Here is a 16726-nt window from a genome sequence, read left to right on the forward strand (position 1 = left end):
TAGTGGGGGGAGGGAACGGAGACAGAGGCGGGAACATTTAAAAAAAAAAAAAAAAAAAAAAATGTACCTTACCACCGTCTCCATCTCCTGCTGCCTCACGCGCCTTTCCCTCCATGCGGTGTAATTCACTGGGAAACTAGTACAGGCTCCTTCTCCCCAGCAACTTTTCATTTCCTGGCTCTTGGACAGGGGTGGGATGATCCTTCGCCATAGCGATGGAGCTACCCCTGGTAAGACTGTCTTACAGATCCACAAGATCCCTGAGCAGGATTGGGGTACTAGTCTGTGGAGAGATATCGCTAGCGAGAGGAGGGACACCTTACTGCCCTAGGGAAGGAGGGCAGAATAAGGTATCCCGTCATGGAGAGAGCCCATGTCAGAAGTTATGGTCTGACCCCAGAAAAGTATAGGCAGAAGTTTAGAGACAATCAAAAGCTGGCTCAACAGACCTGGGGGGGTTGTGCTGATTCCTTTTTACAAGGCGCTGTATGATTGGGTGAAGGGCAGTGAAGTGAACGATTACCAGGGGCTGTACAGTTTGTTTACAAAGGAGCACATATTCAGTCTTTGTTTTTCAGACCTGCGACAACAACTGATTGATAGCAGGCTCATGTACCCCAGGGAGCTTGCTAAGGAGGCGCACTGCTGGATTAGTACCAAGGTCCAAAAGGAGGTTCCTGGGAGTGTCCCCAAGAAGGGAGGTTCAGGTTCCCCCCAGCAGAGTGAGGAGGAGGTTAAGGGAGACATGGACATGTCCCAGAGTAAAAGGGGAGGAAAGGGTTCCCATTCCCCTTCTTAAAACAGGGAGGCGGATCTCGTGGAGGGGTGGCCCAGGGCGTTCCATTTCCAACCTCGCTGCTTTGATTGTTCTCAGCTAGGATATAAGTAAGGGTACTCTGTCTGTCCTAAGAAACCACCCACTGGTGGGACCTCTGCATGGGTGACCAATGTGGCCTTAGGTGTAAGTAGTCCCCATGGGTAGGTTTTAGACCATGCTATTATCTCCCTTAGTTGGGAAGTAGACTGGGAGGTTCAGTTTGTGATCCCTGAGGGCGGACGTTGACACTTCCTCCGGGTGTAAGTGAATGGGGTCCCAGTCACTGCTCTGAGGGACACCAGGGCTAGCCAAACCATGATAGTGAAAAGGCTAGTTTCCCCACAGCAGTACACCAGCCAGGTGTATAGGTAATTCAGACTTATGGGGAAGCCTTCTTCTGCCCTTTGTCCCTGGTATCTCTGGAGTGGGGTTGTGAGATGACCCAGAGAAAGGTCATAGTTAGTCCCCAGATGCCCACAGACTGCATACTGGGGAATGAGTTTCCCCCGGTGTTAGGGGAACTGGGGGGAGCAGCCGCCACAGGCACCCTGACAGTTCAGTTTTCTGGGGTTACCACTGCCAAGCAGAGGGTACAGGGACCCCTGATGGGAGAGCAAGGTGAGGAAGCGCTCACCCCTGTCTCCAGTTTTGCCTCAGGGTACATACCCTGGGCTGACTGACCATTTGTGGGATACCACCACTGAACTGGTGGGAAGACAGTGGATAAAGTGTGCAAGACATCTGAGGCTACTGTCCCCCACTTTGAAAAAACACCGAGTTCAGAGCCCCCTGGATGGCCTGATGCCTGGTTGTGGACACTGACAGCTGTCAGTGGCCTCTGTTGGTTTTGCCCTGATGGACAGAGATTCCCTTGAGTTGGGGACAGAAGTCTGATCCAAAGGTTGGAAAGGGCCACATCACTTTGTTGGCCATGGTGGTACTGTCTACCTACTAGGATGCATTTGAGAGCAATTTAAGGTTAGGTGCCTCACAGATGAGGAGAAGGGTTCCCTAGGTGTCTGATCAGTGGCTTAGGAGAGTATAGACAGAGGGCTCCAACTGACAGCTCCAACTGATAGCTGGACTTTGTATATCTCCCCTAGATGCCCGCACAGAAAGAGAGCTTAGGTGTGACTTGATGGGCCACATGTGTCTTGATGGGCTATCTTGGAAAGGTTGAGAGGGAGGAGGTGGACACAGTCTCACAGCTGAACAGGATGTGTCCTGTCCACACACAAAGGACTGCATACCCCCCTGTAGTGAGTCTTGAGCCAGGGCAGGAAGGACAGGACATCTGTGCACTTCGGAGGCATGTCTTTGAAGTCTCCCCTACATCAAAGGCACCAGTGGGTATATAAACTGGACCCCAAACAGCATCACTTCAGTATGTGTGAATACTCTGCTAGGAAGAAGGACTGTTGTGTTGCTGAAGGACCACCACTCTGCTGGACTGCTACTCTGCAGGGCTCCTCCTTTTCTGTCCCGACCTGCTACCTGCTGTCCTCTTGACTGGGAGTAAAAAGAGTTGGCTGACCTTATGATTTAAAGTATCAGGGACAAAAAAGACTTCCAGCCACCATGCTTCTGCACCTGGGCACTGTATCTGTAAGGCTGCCCTTCCAAGTAGTGCTATTCCAGTCCAGGACCTATGGAAGTGGTCTTAAGATTCTTGATCCACTGGAACCAACACATCTTCTACTGCAGGTGCAGAATCAACGCTTTGTTGCTGTTGCATGGAGCATAATCAGCACATCACTGGTACTGCGTGGGTAGGAATGGATGCAACAGACTCACATTGCTGCATCTTGGGACCAGCACATCACCTTCGGAACCACCACTGCGTAACACTTTCCCTGAAGCTAGCTCCCCGCATCCCTTGTCGATGGCAGCCTCAACGATGAAGCGAAACCTCTGCACCACCAATAGTGTGTGGATCAGAACCAATGCATCGTTTTGCCTGCACCATGCATCCTCAACGCCAGTCTTCAAATCGCAAGTTCCATCAACAGGATCCTTGATGTTGACGCATCAGGATCTCACACTGCAGCCTCGAAGCACCTCGGAGCCAACACATCTCCACAGCTGCACAACACATCTTTGTTTCAGACCCATACATTGCTCCGCGCTCAGGATTTAAGGTTATTTGGTTCAGCTGGCCTAATTGGAACTCTGTAGATGGCTCACACTCCATCACAGTGGGCCTGAACTTTTAACTTTGTCCTGGTCCGGCACGACCAGATATCCCGGTTGGAGCTTCTTGCTTCTATGCACTGTTCTATAGTTTATTCTTTCAAAATTCATAACTCTATTTCTTTGTGTTGGATTCTTGTAATTTTGGTTGAATATTAAATTACATTTTATTTTTCTAACTTGTTGTGGGATCCTTTTTGTGTGTGTTTTCACTGTTTGAAGTGTTGTACAAATACTTTACATATTCCCTTCAAGTTAAGACTGACTGCTGTGTGCCAAGCTACCAAAGGCAAGCACAGGATAATCTGGGGTTTTGCTTGTGCCTTACACTGACAAGAGTTGTGGTTGCTGCTTGGCCAGGGCTCACAACCCAGTCAATCAACAACCCAATTTCTCACAGAAAGCAATGAAGCATTGCTTTCTTTGTTCGCTGCTGTGACATGTATATGCTACACACTTTGTGTCATGCAACATGATGGTAATTTTGAAGTTATAGAAAGCAATGCTTTCTTTCATTGTTTTCTATACTTTTCACACAGCCGACTACTTGTATTTCCTTTGCCTCTACTACTGCTATAGTCAATAGTCAATATTGGCTACCACCATGGAGAGGGGCAGGTGATGCAAGGGGACAATATCCAGGGTATCACCACATTTGCCATCCATTGAATGCACACAGTGGAGAAGCACTGGTATGACAGACAGGGTAAAGTGAACATCCAGCGTATCACCAAGGCTGACATCTGTGTGTTGTGAGGCACCAAGAAGCATTAGAGAGGCAGGTAGGAGGAGAGTTGGGGTTGTGGGGAAAGGATGGGGCACCACAGTAAAGAGTGAGCACCATTTGAAAACCAAGACAACGACTACCATGAAGGGCTAAACAAATGATAAAAGTTTTTAAAAAGAACCAAAAAATGGAGTAGCATGACCTCAGCAGTAGAAGGCAATGCTCTAGCCACTCAAAAGAAAGGCTAAACTAGGTATGTTCCAGGGGAGGGACAAACAAAGAAGAAAGAGGAAAGCCACCCAAAAATGCAGGGAACAGAAACTGACAAGAAAGCCACCTAACTATGACCAAGGGCTGAATCTGTGTTGTATTGTATATAATACTGTCTGTAATAGAACAGAAGTGTCTGCAGCGAGACAGCAAAAATAAACCATTCCCATGAATAAAACTGTGCAATAAAAGTCATAAGGACACATTTGAATCTGCAAACTTAAGATGTACTGATTGTAGCGGTCCAAATATATGCAGCTTCATTTCCACTGATTATCGGTAAAATTAAAAGAAAAGGATCTGTGAAAATAGCAATGTACAATAGTGATCTCTCTCAAGGACAGCTTAAGGATTGTGGAGGCCCTGGACCAAACGTATTTTGGGGGTCCCTATTCAGACCAGCTTTGAATTTATGACTCAGTTTCAGCTCTTTCATGCCCTCTTTGGCCAGGTCACTAACTGCGCACAGGCACACACATCCAAAATGTAAACGTTCAGGGATAGTGACGTGTGTTTCCAATATGGTAACACAGCAGTAACTCACTATTATTACTGCATATGATCTCTATAACACCCTCCCATTCCGCATATGTGAGGAACTGTTTTGATCTAGAAGGAAGGAACTTTTTTATGGATGTTGCATGAAACCTTAAAACCTCTCTGATCCCTCTAGTTGGTAACTCAGTTAGTAGCACTACGATGGCAATGATGGTAAAAGTAGACCAGTGCGCGTTGAGATTGCAACTAGTCTTCAGCTGAAAGATTATAGAAAGTCTTTTGGGAGGGAGAGTACCCTCTTCACATTCTACAGGAAGCCTACAAGAGCAGGGATTGAAGCACATATGTTTTGTTTAAAAATAAAAGCTGTTATGTCTCCAATTCCATACACTCTTTTCGAAAACTAAAGTCACATTTGGAAAGGAATGAATTAGCATAGCTGTCCATTTAAGTTACTCTACCATTGTATCATTCGACAACATCTGCACCCCATCTGGATTCCTCTTTTTGTCTATCTGTAAGAAGCAAGAAGAGACAAGAACATTTTTTACTAATTTGGACCAATAACGTACATTATAAATCTTACCAAATGTCGTTTTAAAAAGTCAGGTAGTTAAAATGACTACTACTCAAGCACAGATGTCACCTCGACAGGTGGAGATGATGCTGGTCATAAAAATGTAAGAACAATGCCCTGAATACTTTGCCATTTAGAGGGGATGCCAATTCTTTGAAGTCAAAGCATTTCACATTACCATAGAACACACTGATAAATTGAGTGAAACAGACAACTAAAGATCAACACAGCCACCTTTTATAGGACTGAAATCGTTCTTTGTTTGCATGATTGGTTATAGTAAGTAAAGGATCGCCACTGGTTTGCTATCAAGATATTGAAATTGAATTAAAAATGGAGAGGTTCGCTAGAAATACACAGGAACGAGAGGAAAGGCACTATTACTTTAGTTGAAAAGGAATGGACCATCGTCTGCTAGTTGGGTGCAGGTGTTTCTCCACAGCAAAGAAAACAAAGAACAAACCAAACACTTGCTTTGAATGCTGTTCATTCCCACTGGCCACCTCTACAATGGCAAGCCAGGACTGCCCGTGGAGGGTTTCCAGCAGTCAACAGGGCAGCAGGAGCCATTCTGTCCGTTTGTATGCATGTAATCCCTACACCCTGGCTTGAAATGTGGACTCATGAAGGCCCTCAGAAGGGCGGGCATGCTAATCTTCATGTGTGCATTTAAAAGCACACAAAAGTTTAGTAAAGACACTTGCTGAGACACACTGCGAGAATGGTGACCCAATCATCCATTTCCTTGATGCACTGTCTCAGCTCATGGCAATTAGCACATGCATTGTGGAGCTATCATGTTGACAAGTGAGCACCCATCTCTAGTCTGGGTCAGACGTTTCCAAAAAGGATGTGCTCTCGCACCAGCCAGGCTCACTTGCTTCATCGATAATGTTCCCCATGTGCCCTTATCTCCCTTTCCAAAATTAACATGCGCATGATGTCCTCCTGTTTCCCTGGCAGGGCTAAAGTAATTCTTCTTTAGTGAGGACTGTGCACTAATCAAATTCTCAATGGCATTTCGTTCAGTGGGCAAAGCCATTCTTGTTTCATTTATAATCTTGCTTCTATAGCAAAGATGTAGCACAGATCTCCATTGCTTATAATTATTTTCCCTCTAACATTTACAAAAAATACACTCAAATGCAGGAGTGGCTCACTGTGCTTTGTAGGGGCGGAATTAATAATTTAAATAAAACAACAAAAAACCCACTTAACTTTACTGCTGCCGCTGCCACCACTGCGCCGCTCCTCTGATGCAGCTGCAGACACAGGCTCCCAGCGTGCCCTGAGCCAACCCAAATGCCACTGTTAGGGTGCTCCCATGCAGACTGAGAGCCTGTGCCTGCTCTCGCCAGCCCGGTAACACAGTGCCCGGCTGGAGAGAGCACAGTGCGCATGTGTGTTTGGCCGGCCTGAGACAACCGGCCAAACATATGTGCTCACTTGGGGGGAGTGCTGAGCAGTGCCCCTCCATCCTCATCATAGCTCGTGGCCCCACCCTTTTTACTACAAAACGATAATAACCATAGCTTATTATTGGTTTGTAGTAAAAGATTTGTAGCTGCTGGCGGGGGCAATGCTTCTCCACCATAGCAGAGGACCCGCGCCAGCTCAAATGCCTTCGTTTACAAAAGATATTGACAATTTAATATTCATAGACCTCGATTCAAACAAAATGCAAAGTGATATCACACACTGTTTGACCCCAATGACATCACAGGAAGTTAAATAATATGGCCTTTGACCCAATGTACCAAAGAAGTTAATAAAATAACACGTTACTAACACATAACATGTCTACTTTTATCTAGGATACTACTATGAAATACCAAGTGCTCAATCATCACCTTCCCAAGAACAGCCGTCCCATGACACATCACAGTCCGAAACATGCTGTTGTTTCATACCTTGTGAATTGAACTCGGACATTGACAGGGTTTCCTTCTTAGACAATGAGGGGGCCGGCACATCCAGCCCTGGGCCTAACATCTGCACATTGCACTGAGCGTTATAATAATTGTATTCGTTTTTGGATTCCTAGGGCCCAAGTCATGAATTTTTTTTTAAATATGTATCTGCCGAGGAACGCCTTTGTATAAGCGAAAATCTGGGACTTTGGGAAGTACGTTTTGAAAGCTGCATCAGCCAAGTTTCCAAGAATACACTTCAGGAAAACAATGGGGACTATCTATCAGTCTGTCCGATTTTCAAACTGCATAACTGTATGCATTGTACAATTATCCAGGCTGAAACGCTATCACCGCCCTGCTCGTTTTATAGATATTCCCATCTGTAATGTGCGGGTTATACCACAACCTGACTATGCCTTATACAGTCACGACTAAACAAGTAAGAGGACACACAGGCCGGTAGTATAGTGGGGACGTGCTCTGTCACAAGGGACATGCGCACCTTTATTTATACCCTCAGGACGCACCCAGCCCTCGGTGTATGTGCATCATACAAAATAGAGTAGTGACTGGGTGGTTCACTACGTCCCTAGTAACCTTTCATAAAGAAAACAATAAAGAACATAGAACTGGTCCTACACAGTGTCAGTGTTTACCAAACCAAGGGCCAGATGTAGGAAGGCTTTTGCGCATCGCAAACGGTGAAAAACGCCGTTTGCGAGGCGCAAAAGCCCTTACGCGATACAGAATCACATTTTGCGAGTCGGTACCGACTCGCAAAATGTGATTCCGACTCGCAAATAGGAAGGGGTGTTCCCTTCCTATTTGCAACCGCATCACGATGTAGAGTTGCTTTGTGACCGCGAAAGCGGTCGCAAACCAACTCGCAGTTACCATCCACTTGAAGTGGATGGTAACTCATTCGAATGCTCACAAAAATATTTTTTCAGAGCAGGCAGTGGTCCTATGGACCACTGCCTACTCTGAAAAAACCGAAACAAAAAGGTTTCGGTATTTTTTCTTTTTGCAGCTCGTTTTCCTTTAAGGAAACCGGGCTGCAAAGAGAAAAAAAAAACTGCTTTATTTAAAAGCAGTCACGGACATGGTGGTCTGCTGTCTCCAGCAGGCCACCATCCCCGTGAGTGCCTAGACTCGCTATGGGGTCGCAAACTGCGACCCACCTCATAAATATTCATGAGGTGGGTCTTTGCGACCCCATAGCGAGTTGCAGAAGGTGTCTGAGACACCATTCTGCATTTCCTTTTGCGAGTTGCAAATTGCGAGTCGCTGGGACTCGCAATTTGCAACTCGCAAAAGGAAACCTACCTACATCTGGCCCAAAGTCCTTACATCTCTGGCTCAGCTGCAGATTTGCCCTCAATCGATATGGATGACGCCCAGTCACCTCTCGAGATCCTCTCAGTTGCTGACTTCCAGATGATGGTGATAGTTGGGACCCACTGGACTCACTTCCGGCAGGTTCCATCTTTGATTCTTTCGCCTCCTCTCTTGGTACAACTCCCCCATCCAGATCTTTATCCTCAGCCTGCTCCTCCACACCAGCTCCTCCTTCAATGATTTTCTTAAACCACATTACATTCCGGGACATTTGCAGGGAGCCCCTCTTGGCGGTTACTATTGTTCCTTTCACTCTCTCCACCTCCCAGACTTCCCTCTCGAAGGGCATTAGATATTTCCATCCGGGATGGCGATTACGTTCTATAATTCGGTCTCCTACTTGAATGTTGGGCTCCACAGCCCTTGGGCAGTGACTTCTGTTGTTAGTGGCTCTTTGCTTTGCTTGTGCCCCTGGTGCATTCGATATGTGCCACGTCCCCACTGAGCACTTAATGGCAGAAGGTAGTAGTAGCAGTAAATACTTTATTTTGGCTAAAAAGCCATAAAAGTGCATATCATAATAAAATAGATAAAATGACATAAGATCATATACATACAAAAATTCATATAAAATGTATACAATTGGCCATGTCAAATATTTACATCAAACAATCCACAATAGGTTTTGCGTATCACATGAAATGCTAGACCAGAGTCCTATGTTAAACTGTATCTACCTAGGCCCACATATTTGCTGGGCCTTTTGGGGGCTAACTCTCAGTCTCAGTCTCCAAGCCTAGTGCAAATAGCAAGAAACTGCGAACACTATTACTTCTCGTGTTTCACTCCTTAGGATTCATAATGTTACCCTATGTTGTCTCACGCCCATTAATTTACATAGTGGTATTATCCATTTTTTCCACACTTAGGCAAATAGGGGACAGAAAAAGAAACAGGGAGCCTTGGACTCGTTATGAACTAGGCAATATGGGCAGGAAGATTGTTCACTAACTTTTTTGCCCCAGCAAAGCTCCTGTGGCCCACGCCCCAAGTATTCATGGACGCTGTTATACAGTAATGGGGTAATATTGTGCATTAGTAAAAGGATTTACAACATCACCTATTGTGAAATGTTTGCACTGTCAAATCTAGTCATTTGTATTTGTCAGTCATATGCTGGTATTAGTTTGTTGAACAGCCTTTTTATTGAGAGGCTTGCAGGCAGGGAAAGCAGAGCACTCTCTGGAATTCTACAGGTTCTACCAATGACTTTAGAAACTTATTAAGGTGTTTCTAAGCAAAAGAATATTTTGTAATTGCTTACTGCCAAATATTACATTGCTGGGGTGCTGGGGAGCAAATAATGCTCCCCAGGACTTCAGATTAGAGCCCCTTGGTTAGGAATGGTACTACTGCCAGGTTGTGCAACAGCAACATTTCATATCAGTATATTATGCATTGCTTTCTTGAATGTTTTTATTTATGATAGGCTGATGTCCTGGGTCCCAGCGTGAATGCACATTTAAAAACAGAGCTCATCAGGGACATGTGCACCTTATGTTATTAACAGGCTTTATAACCTCCAAGGTAAGAATGTACAAGGATAACACCAGGGGTAGCAAAAGGCAAGCCACTGTAGTAACATAAATGATATTCATGGTATTATTCACAAATGTTTTCGGTACATAACCGCTTAAATGTGGGGGAAGACCTTTTGCTAATGAGGTAATCGTTAATGGATCACTCACTGTATAATGAAAAAATAGCTGTTGCATTGCGGGGCGAAAAGATTACCTCGCATTGTGTTTGTTTTTTAAATGTTTGATATAATGTGCAGCGTGCACAGCCCAGTGATGTAACATTAAACAAAGTCAAAATAGACGGCACTATTAGGCTTTCACTTTTGATCAGTGCTGGGGACATAATGCTTCCCCGAGCATTCAACAAGCTAGGAGAGGCCTCTTTCCTATGCTATCTCTCCCTAGTGGAGCTCTGCTAGGGGATCACCCCAGGACTGCGCTCCCTAATAGGGATCCACCTACTAGACAACAGAAAGTACATTCTGTGAAGGAGGAGCCCCCAAGAGCATAAGCCTGTGCCCCACACTCACCCAAATACAACAGTCTTTCTGTCTGCCCAGAGGCAAATAGTAGATGTTTACCTCAATCTACCCGGGTTAAAAATCCATTAGAAACCAGGGACTAATTGGCCATAAAAAACAAGGGTATTACGGAAACCACATCCCAGAAAGGGTGCAGTTTTTCTGACCACCTAGTGAGTGAATTGGGGGATTTACCCCCCATCTTCTCCATTCAGGGGGTGTGTCAGCAGGAGTCAGAAAACCCAATATATACCAGTGTAAAAAATTCCAAAACAAAAAGGAATTGGGTGGCCCGCCCAGGCATCGGGCTATGCACCAACATCAGAATGGGCCTCAAAGCCTTGCCGCCCTCATGGGGTCAGACTGGGAGAGTGCCCCCCTACCTGCCCCCAGAGGATAGGAAGCCCACTAGACACCAGACAAAAAATGCCCCATAAATGGAAGGGGTGGGTTGGCCCACCCAGACATCAGGCCCTTCACCTACCTCAAAACAGGTATAGCAGCATTTTTGTCCCCCCATGGGTGAATTGGAGTTTACCCAAATCCCTCCCCAGAGAGTCGAAAACCAACTCTACAACTGGGGAACAAAGGGTGGACAGACTAAATGGGCTCCCACTTCACAATGGGTCCAACAATCTTTAAGCTACCCCCCCCCCCAAGGGGCAGATCGGGGAGTCTACCCCTTCTTCTGTCCTCCCCCGAGGGGCTGCAGAAAGCCCACTAGACACTAGGTCAAAATGGTCCAAAAAATGATAATCCACTTGTATAGTTGGGCCTAGAGCTCACAACAGGAATAGAGCAAACCAAGTACCATGCAAGTCAATATAGTCTTGCATAGTTCCCTGATTGATCAGTTTCTGTCATAGACTAGCTGCAGCCATACAAATAGGATACTATTTCTGGAGCCAGGGAATGCTGGATGGTAGGTGATTGAGGTTTGCAGGGCATCATGCGCAGGAAAAGAAAGCATCATCTATGCAAATCACCCTGGATGTCTAATTAATAATGTCTGGGTTTGGTAGGCGTCCCAGGGTAGTGGCCAAGCCCAGGACCAAATTCCACGCTGCCCACATTGCACAAGACGAATAATTTTTCATTACAAGATTGTGATGTCTTATATTTTGGGCTCTTTCCTGTTGCAGATGGCAGGGCCAGCCACACAAATGGTGTACCATTTGTTATAGCGAAAAATGTGGGATCTCAGAACAGTAGATTTGTTATTATCAATTGAATTTTCCTCAATGTTTGACTTCAAAATGTCATCCAGTGTGCAAGAACCAACACATTTTCCAAAATTTGCTCTCAGCTACATGATAGTGTGGGTAACCCCGAATTAAGGGTTATACAAGCAACCACTATTCCTAAACTCAGGATCTTGTACACATTAAAAAAATATATAGCTTTGCTTCATACCCATTTTTAATTCACTATATTATGCTATATGAATTGCTGCATGGTCAGTACCCAATGAAAAAACATTTTAGGCTTAAGCTCACTTGGTGGCTCTCAGTATTACATGTTTGTGGACCAATAACCAATGCTATTTATTCCTGCTACCAGAAAATTCTGACAGACATAACAGTATTTTGCTGTTGTAAATTAGCCATTGGGGCAAAAAAGTTACAGATGCTCATCAAGTAAACTGGTATTTCTAAATGGGCTGCTTTTTGTTTGTGTATTGCTCTTCTGAAATAGCCACCTCCCAATCACTAAGATAATGTGGCAAAGTGATAAGCTAAAATTCCCTCAATTGTAAAGGGTCTTGGCTTAATGCAAATTTGAGACTATTTTTAGGTCTTGCCTTCACTTGTTTTCGAAAGACCTATTATGTACAATACCAATATTTGAAGTTGGCTTTAGGACAGACCATTGTTCATAATTGGCTTTCTTGCCTTTTACATTTGCTTGCTTCTTATTTAATGGCTTTCCTTCATCTTCTGGTGTTTGTTCTTCCCTAGAGTATAGCTGTTTTATAGTGTTTCTGAGCAGAGGATTTGTACCCTTCCACTGCTTATTCAAGGATCCACTTTTTCCTTTTTCTCTCAACATTTCATGTGGGTACATGTGTTTTCTTGCTTTCTCCCAATTGTGCAGCTTCCATCCTCATATCCACACCCCATGCTCTTTATGTTGCTCCCCTCTGCTCACTGGTTGCTTCTTCTGTCTGTCCCATTCTTGCTCACAGTTTTTGGCTTTTCTTAAATGTTCCTAACCCCCTTCTTTGAGCTTTATTGTTGCTCACCATTGCTTGTTGTTGAGCTGGATCCTCTGTTCCAATTTTTTCAAGTGCTCTCCCACACATCCTGTGCTGTATAATTTTCTTACAATGGGCACAGCAGTTGACATTTGCTCCCAGGCCACTATTTTTGTTATGATGCACCTTTTTACACTTTATCACTCCAGGATGTCTGTCTGTTTCATGTTGCGTACACATGCATGCATGACAACACATGTGTGCAAAGATGTTATCACACTGGAGTAACAGTTTGTCTTTTTTTTGTATTTACTGATGTTATTCAGCATTTACAATCAGCATTTTTGGCAGCAAGCAATGGCAAGGCAAAAGTTTTAGCAAACACCTTTCTAAGATTGAACAACAAAGAAATCAACAAATTGTGGCTGTGTATAAGCGGTGCGCACTTCCAAAACTTTGTCATAAATGTTGAAAGTTCATGATGGTGTGTCTTATTAGACAGAAGGGAGTGCTCAAGTAGTAGTACACCCAGCCACAGGGTGTGGTAAGCTGTCACCTCAAAGATCACAGTCCATGTAAGAGAAGAATAAAACCACGGCACATCACAGGATCACGGTGAGAACACTCTATTCCTTAGTGTTAGATCAGGGTGAAAATCCACTGATAACATAAAAGGCAATAGATGCGTAATATGGAAGCGCTGTACAATTTTCATGTTTGTGAGAAAACAGCCGACACGTGTTTCGTCATCATTGACTTTTTCAAGGCTTGTAAAGTATGAACTATATGGTTAATGTTGGTAGAGTTCCAAAGATCATGAACTGTACAGCAGAGTGTACAGATGGTGACATAGGATGTAATTAGAATCCAGAGACCATGGTAAGTCTGCAAAGCGTCTAGGTTTGCTTTGAGCCGTATGTGTATGGCGTCGTCAAGGGACGAAACACGTGTCGGCTGTTTTCTCACAAACATGAAAATTGTACAGCGCTTCCATATTACGCATCTATTGCCTTTTATGTTATCAGTGGATTTTCACCCTGATCTAACACTAAGGAATAAAGTGTTCTCACCGTGATCCCGTGATGTGCCGTGGTTTTATTCTTTTCTTACCTTTCTAAGGTTGTCTAGCCTTGCCAATACTTCATGTTTTGGAAGCATCCAAATGTTCACATATGCACTTGAGAATGAGCTAAATGAGTTTGCTGGAAATTACCATCTTTTGTGTAATATTCCTGCAGATTTTTGCATTCTTTAGCTAAACCAGTTTTTGTTGGCCATAGGACTCTGTATACTATACTCCTGCTCACCAGTGGTAAAGTGCCTGTGACCTCCTTTTTAAATATGATAAAATTGGCATACATTTAATTTACTTATATGCACCCAGTGTATAGTATTATTTGCACTTAGGGCCTGTAGATTAAATGCTACAAGTGGGCTGCAACATGTTTTCAAGTCTGCTCTTGCAGCTCTCGTGTGTACTATTTTAATCTGCCATTTTGACCTGCCAAAATAAACCTTTTGCCTGACACACACCTTTCTTGTTAGTATTTATAAGTCACCCCCTATGGTAGGCCCTACATGCCCGTAGTGCGGGGTCCAGGCCATTTAAAAAGTAGTACATTGAAAGTTTAACATGTTGTGGTAGAGAAAAACCTACAAAGATAATTTTCACTATGGCAAGAATGGCCTTCCCATAGAAAAATGTTGGGTTACATTATAGCAGTTTGTTATGCTTAACTTCAGTTTGGGAGTAGCTTAACAATGGTTCAAGGACTCCTTTGAATAGTAATTTAAAATCTAACCTAATGGTAAATGGATTGTATATTATTACTTTGGAAATTACACTTTTAGAAATGTTCCTGCTCAAGCCAAATATTTATTTCTGCCACTGTCCAATGCCACCTGTCCCTTTGTGCATCCTCTGGAGCTTAATGTGTGTTGTTCCAAAACAGTGGACTAAAAAACCATGACTTATAGGTGGGGTGTTCCTCTCCTGAGCAGGCCTGGGGCTGTACCCATCCCCTGCCTAAACATCAAAGTTTAGTCTGGGGGTTGTATTCAGCCCCTTCCTTACTTTTAAAGCAGGTCTACACTGTCACTGGCAGATGCACCTCACACTGGGGTCTGTTGTTCCTTCGTCTCTCTAGTTAGTTTAGCAGCAATTCCAGTGGGGGTAGGAGAAGTGACCAGAACTGATTTAGGGGATGGACAAAGGCTTCCCATCCACACACACAAGCTGGCTTTGGGCATAAAAGTGGACCCCAAAGACCTCTCTTCAGGACACCCCTGGACCTCTGGAGAATCAGAAGAGGGACTACCATACGGTCTGAAGAACCTGAAGGATGACTGGACCTGCTTGCCTTGAACCCAGAAGTGACACCAAGAGTCAGTTGGCTTACTGTCCCTTAGAGAGTCACAACAAGCTTCCAGAGGCCTTTTCCTGCAATCACCCAGTTCATCAGTACCAACAACACCTGCCCATTACCCTGCTGCTGGCCTCTCTTGGAGTAAATCCAAACTCCCACGTTTTGACCCCAGGTCCTAGACCCTTGGCTTAAAGTGTACACCTCCTGTCCCCAAACTACAACATCTGTGACTTAGAAACGTTTTGCCAACTTTCTGCTAGAGAACCATCGGAGACCAGGAACAATGTGAAAGCCACAGCTGTCTATGTTGCATCGCCAGTAGGCCTCAGCTTGGTTGTGTGTCACGCTAAAGGAGAACTGACTTCCAGAGACTATAGAAAGCTTCATTGAGACCGATGTAGACAGAAGCCCATCGATGTTGAGGCCTTTCTGGGCATTAACTTTGCCTGCTCAGAGTGTTTTTATCTTCATCGACAACTGCACCAAGACCAGCTCTTCAGCAACCTGCAGTCATCATGACCTATGTTGGATTCATCTTGCAGCTTGCCCCGCTGACGACTTATTGACAACCACATTTTCTCCATGAAAGCTTCTAAGCCAGAAGGTAAACTTTCCACTGTGATAAACCTGGTCCCTGTATCCAACCTGCTCTCCAATATGGTTGGCTTTAACTTTTGACTTTAACTGTTTCTAGAGCAACCAGATAACCACAGTTACAGCATTGTGCTTTTTGGTGCTATTTTTAATTTAAAATGTAAAAAAATCATGTCTCCTGTTTTACTTATTTGATTTTTGTCATTTTGGTGTAATTTTATTTATTGAAATATTCTCCATTATTTTGTAACCGGTTTGGGATTTTTCTTGTGCTGTGTTTTCACTGTCTTACTGTTTAAGAACTGCATAGATACTTTACACATTGCCTCTATGTTAAGCCCGACTGCTTTTTGCCAAGCTACCATACCGTTAAGCACAGGTTTGTGGGAAACTGGGTTTTTGTTTGACTGGGGTGTGACCTCTGGTCAAGCAGAAACCACAATTCTTGTCACGGTAAGGCACAAGCAACCCCCAAATTAACCTGTTCTCACCCTCTGGTAGCTTGGCACAGAGCAGTCAGGCTTAAGTTGAAGGGAATGTGTAAAGTATTTTTGCAACACTTCAAAGAGTAAACCAATGAAAACAACACACAAAAAGGATTATGTTAGAAATGGGGTCTTTGGTTGGCAGTCAGATTACCCCCTGTCCAAGCACGGACCCTCACTCTAGTCTTGGTAAGTCACACATAAATCCAATTTATCCTGTGCCCACCCTCTGGTAGCTTGGCACTGAGCAGTCAGGCTTAACTTAGAAGGCAATGTGTAAAGTATTTGTGCAATAAATCAAATCATACATTAACACAATATAGCAACACAAAAATACACCACACAGTGTTATATAATATTTATCTGGATATTTGCAGCTCAAAACGATAAAAGATGCAATAAGAAATTGTAAAGATATCACTGGAAATAGATATAAAGTGTCTTAAGTCTTTAAAAAGCAAACAAAGTCTCTTTCAAGCACAGAGTACCTGGTTGGAGTGAAAAATCACCGCAAAGGGCCGCAGAGGAGGAGATGCGTGGAAAAATGGTGTGTGCGTCGGTTTCGCCCCTTCACACACGGACTTGCGTCGTTATTTTCAATGCGGGGAAGACGTTGTGTCGATTTCCGGCGCGCGGACTGGTCTCCTCTTCGGGTT

At 44.3% G+C, this 16726-nt stretch overlaps 1 protein-coding gene across 2 annotated transcripts in view; it reads right to left on the reverse strand.

Moving 5' to 3' along the window:
• Positions 1 to 16726, reverse strand: part of LOC138247781 (uncharacterized) — a 347921-nt gene that overhangs the window by 18042 nt on the left and 313153 nt on the right. For both annotated transcript variants that reach the window (XM_069202121.1, XM_069202122.1), the window contains one exon: positions 4964 to 5017. In XM_069202121.1, the coding sequence (XP_069058222.1) occupies positions 4964 to 4995 (32 nt within the window). In that variant the 5' untranslated portion in view covers positions 4996 to 5017. The remainder of the gene's footprint in view (positions 1 to 4963; positions 5018 to 16726) is intronic.

The sequence above is a fragment of the Pleurodeles waltl genome, chromosome 1_2 (genome assembly GCF_031143425.1).
Source record: "Pleurodeles waltl isolate 20211129_DDA chromosome 1_2, aPleWal1.hap1.20221129, whole genome shotgun sequence".
Taxonomy (NCBI): Eukaryota; Metazoa; Chordata; class Amphibia; order Caudata; family Salamandridae; genus Pleurodeles; species Pleurodeles waltl.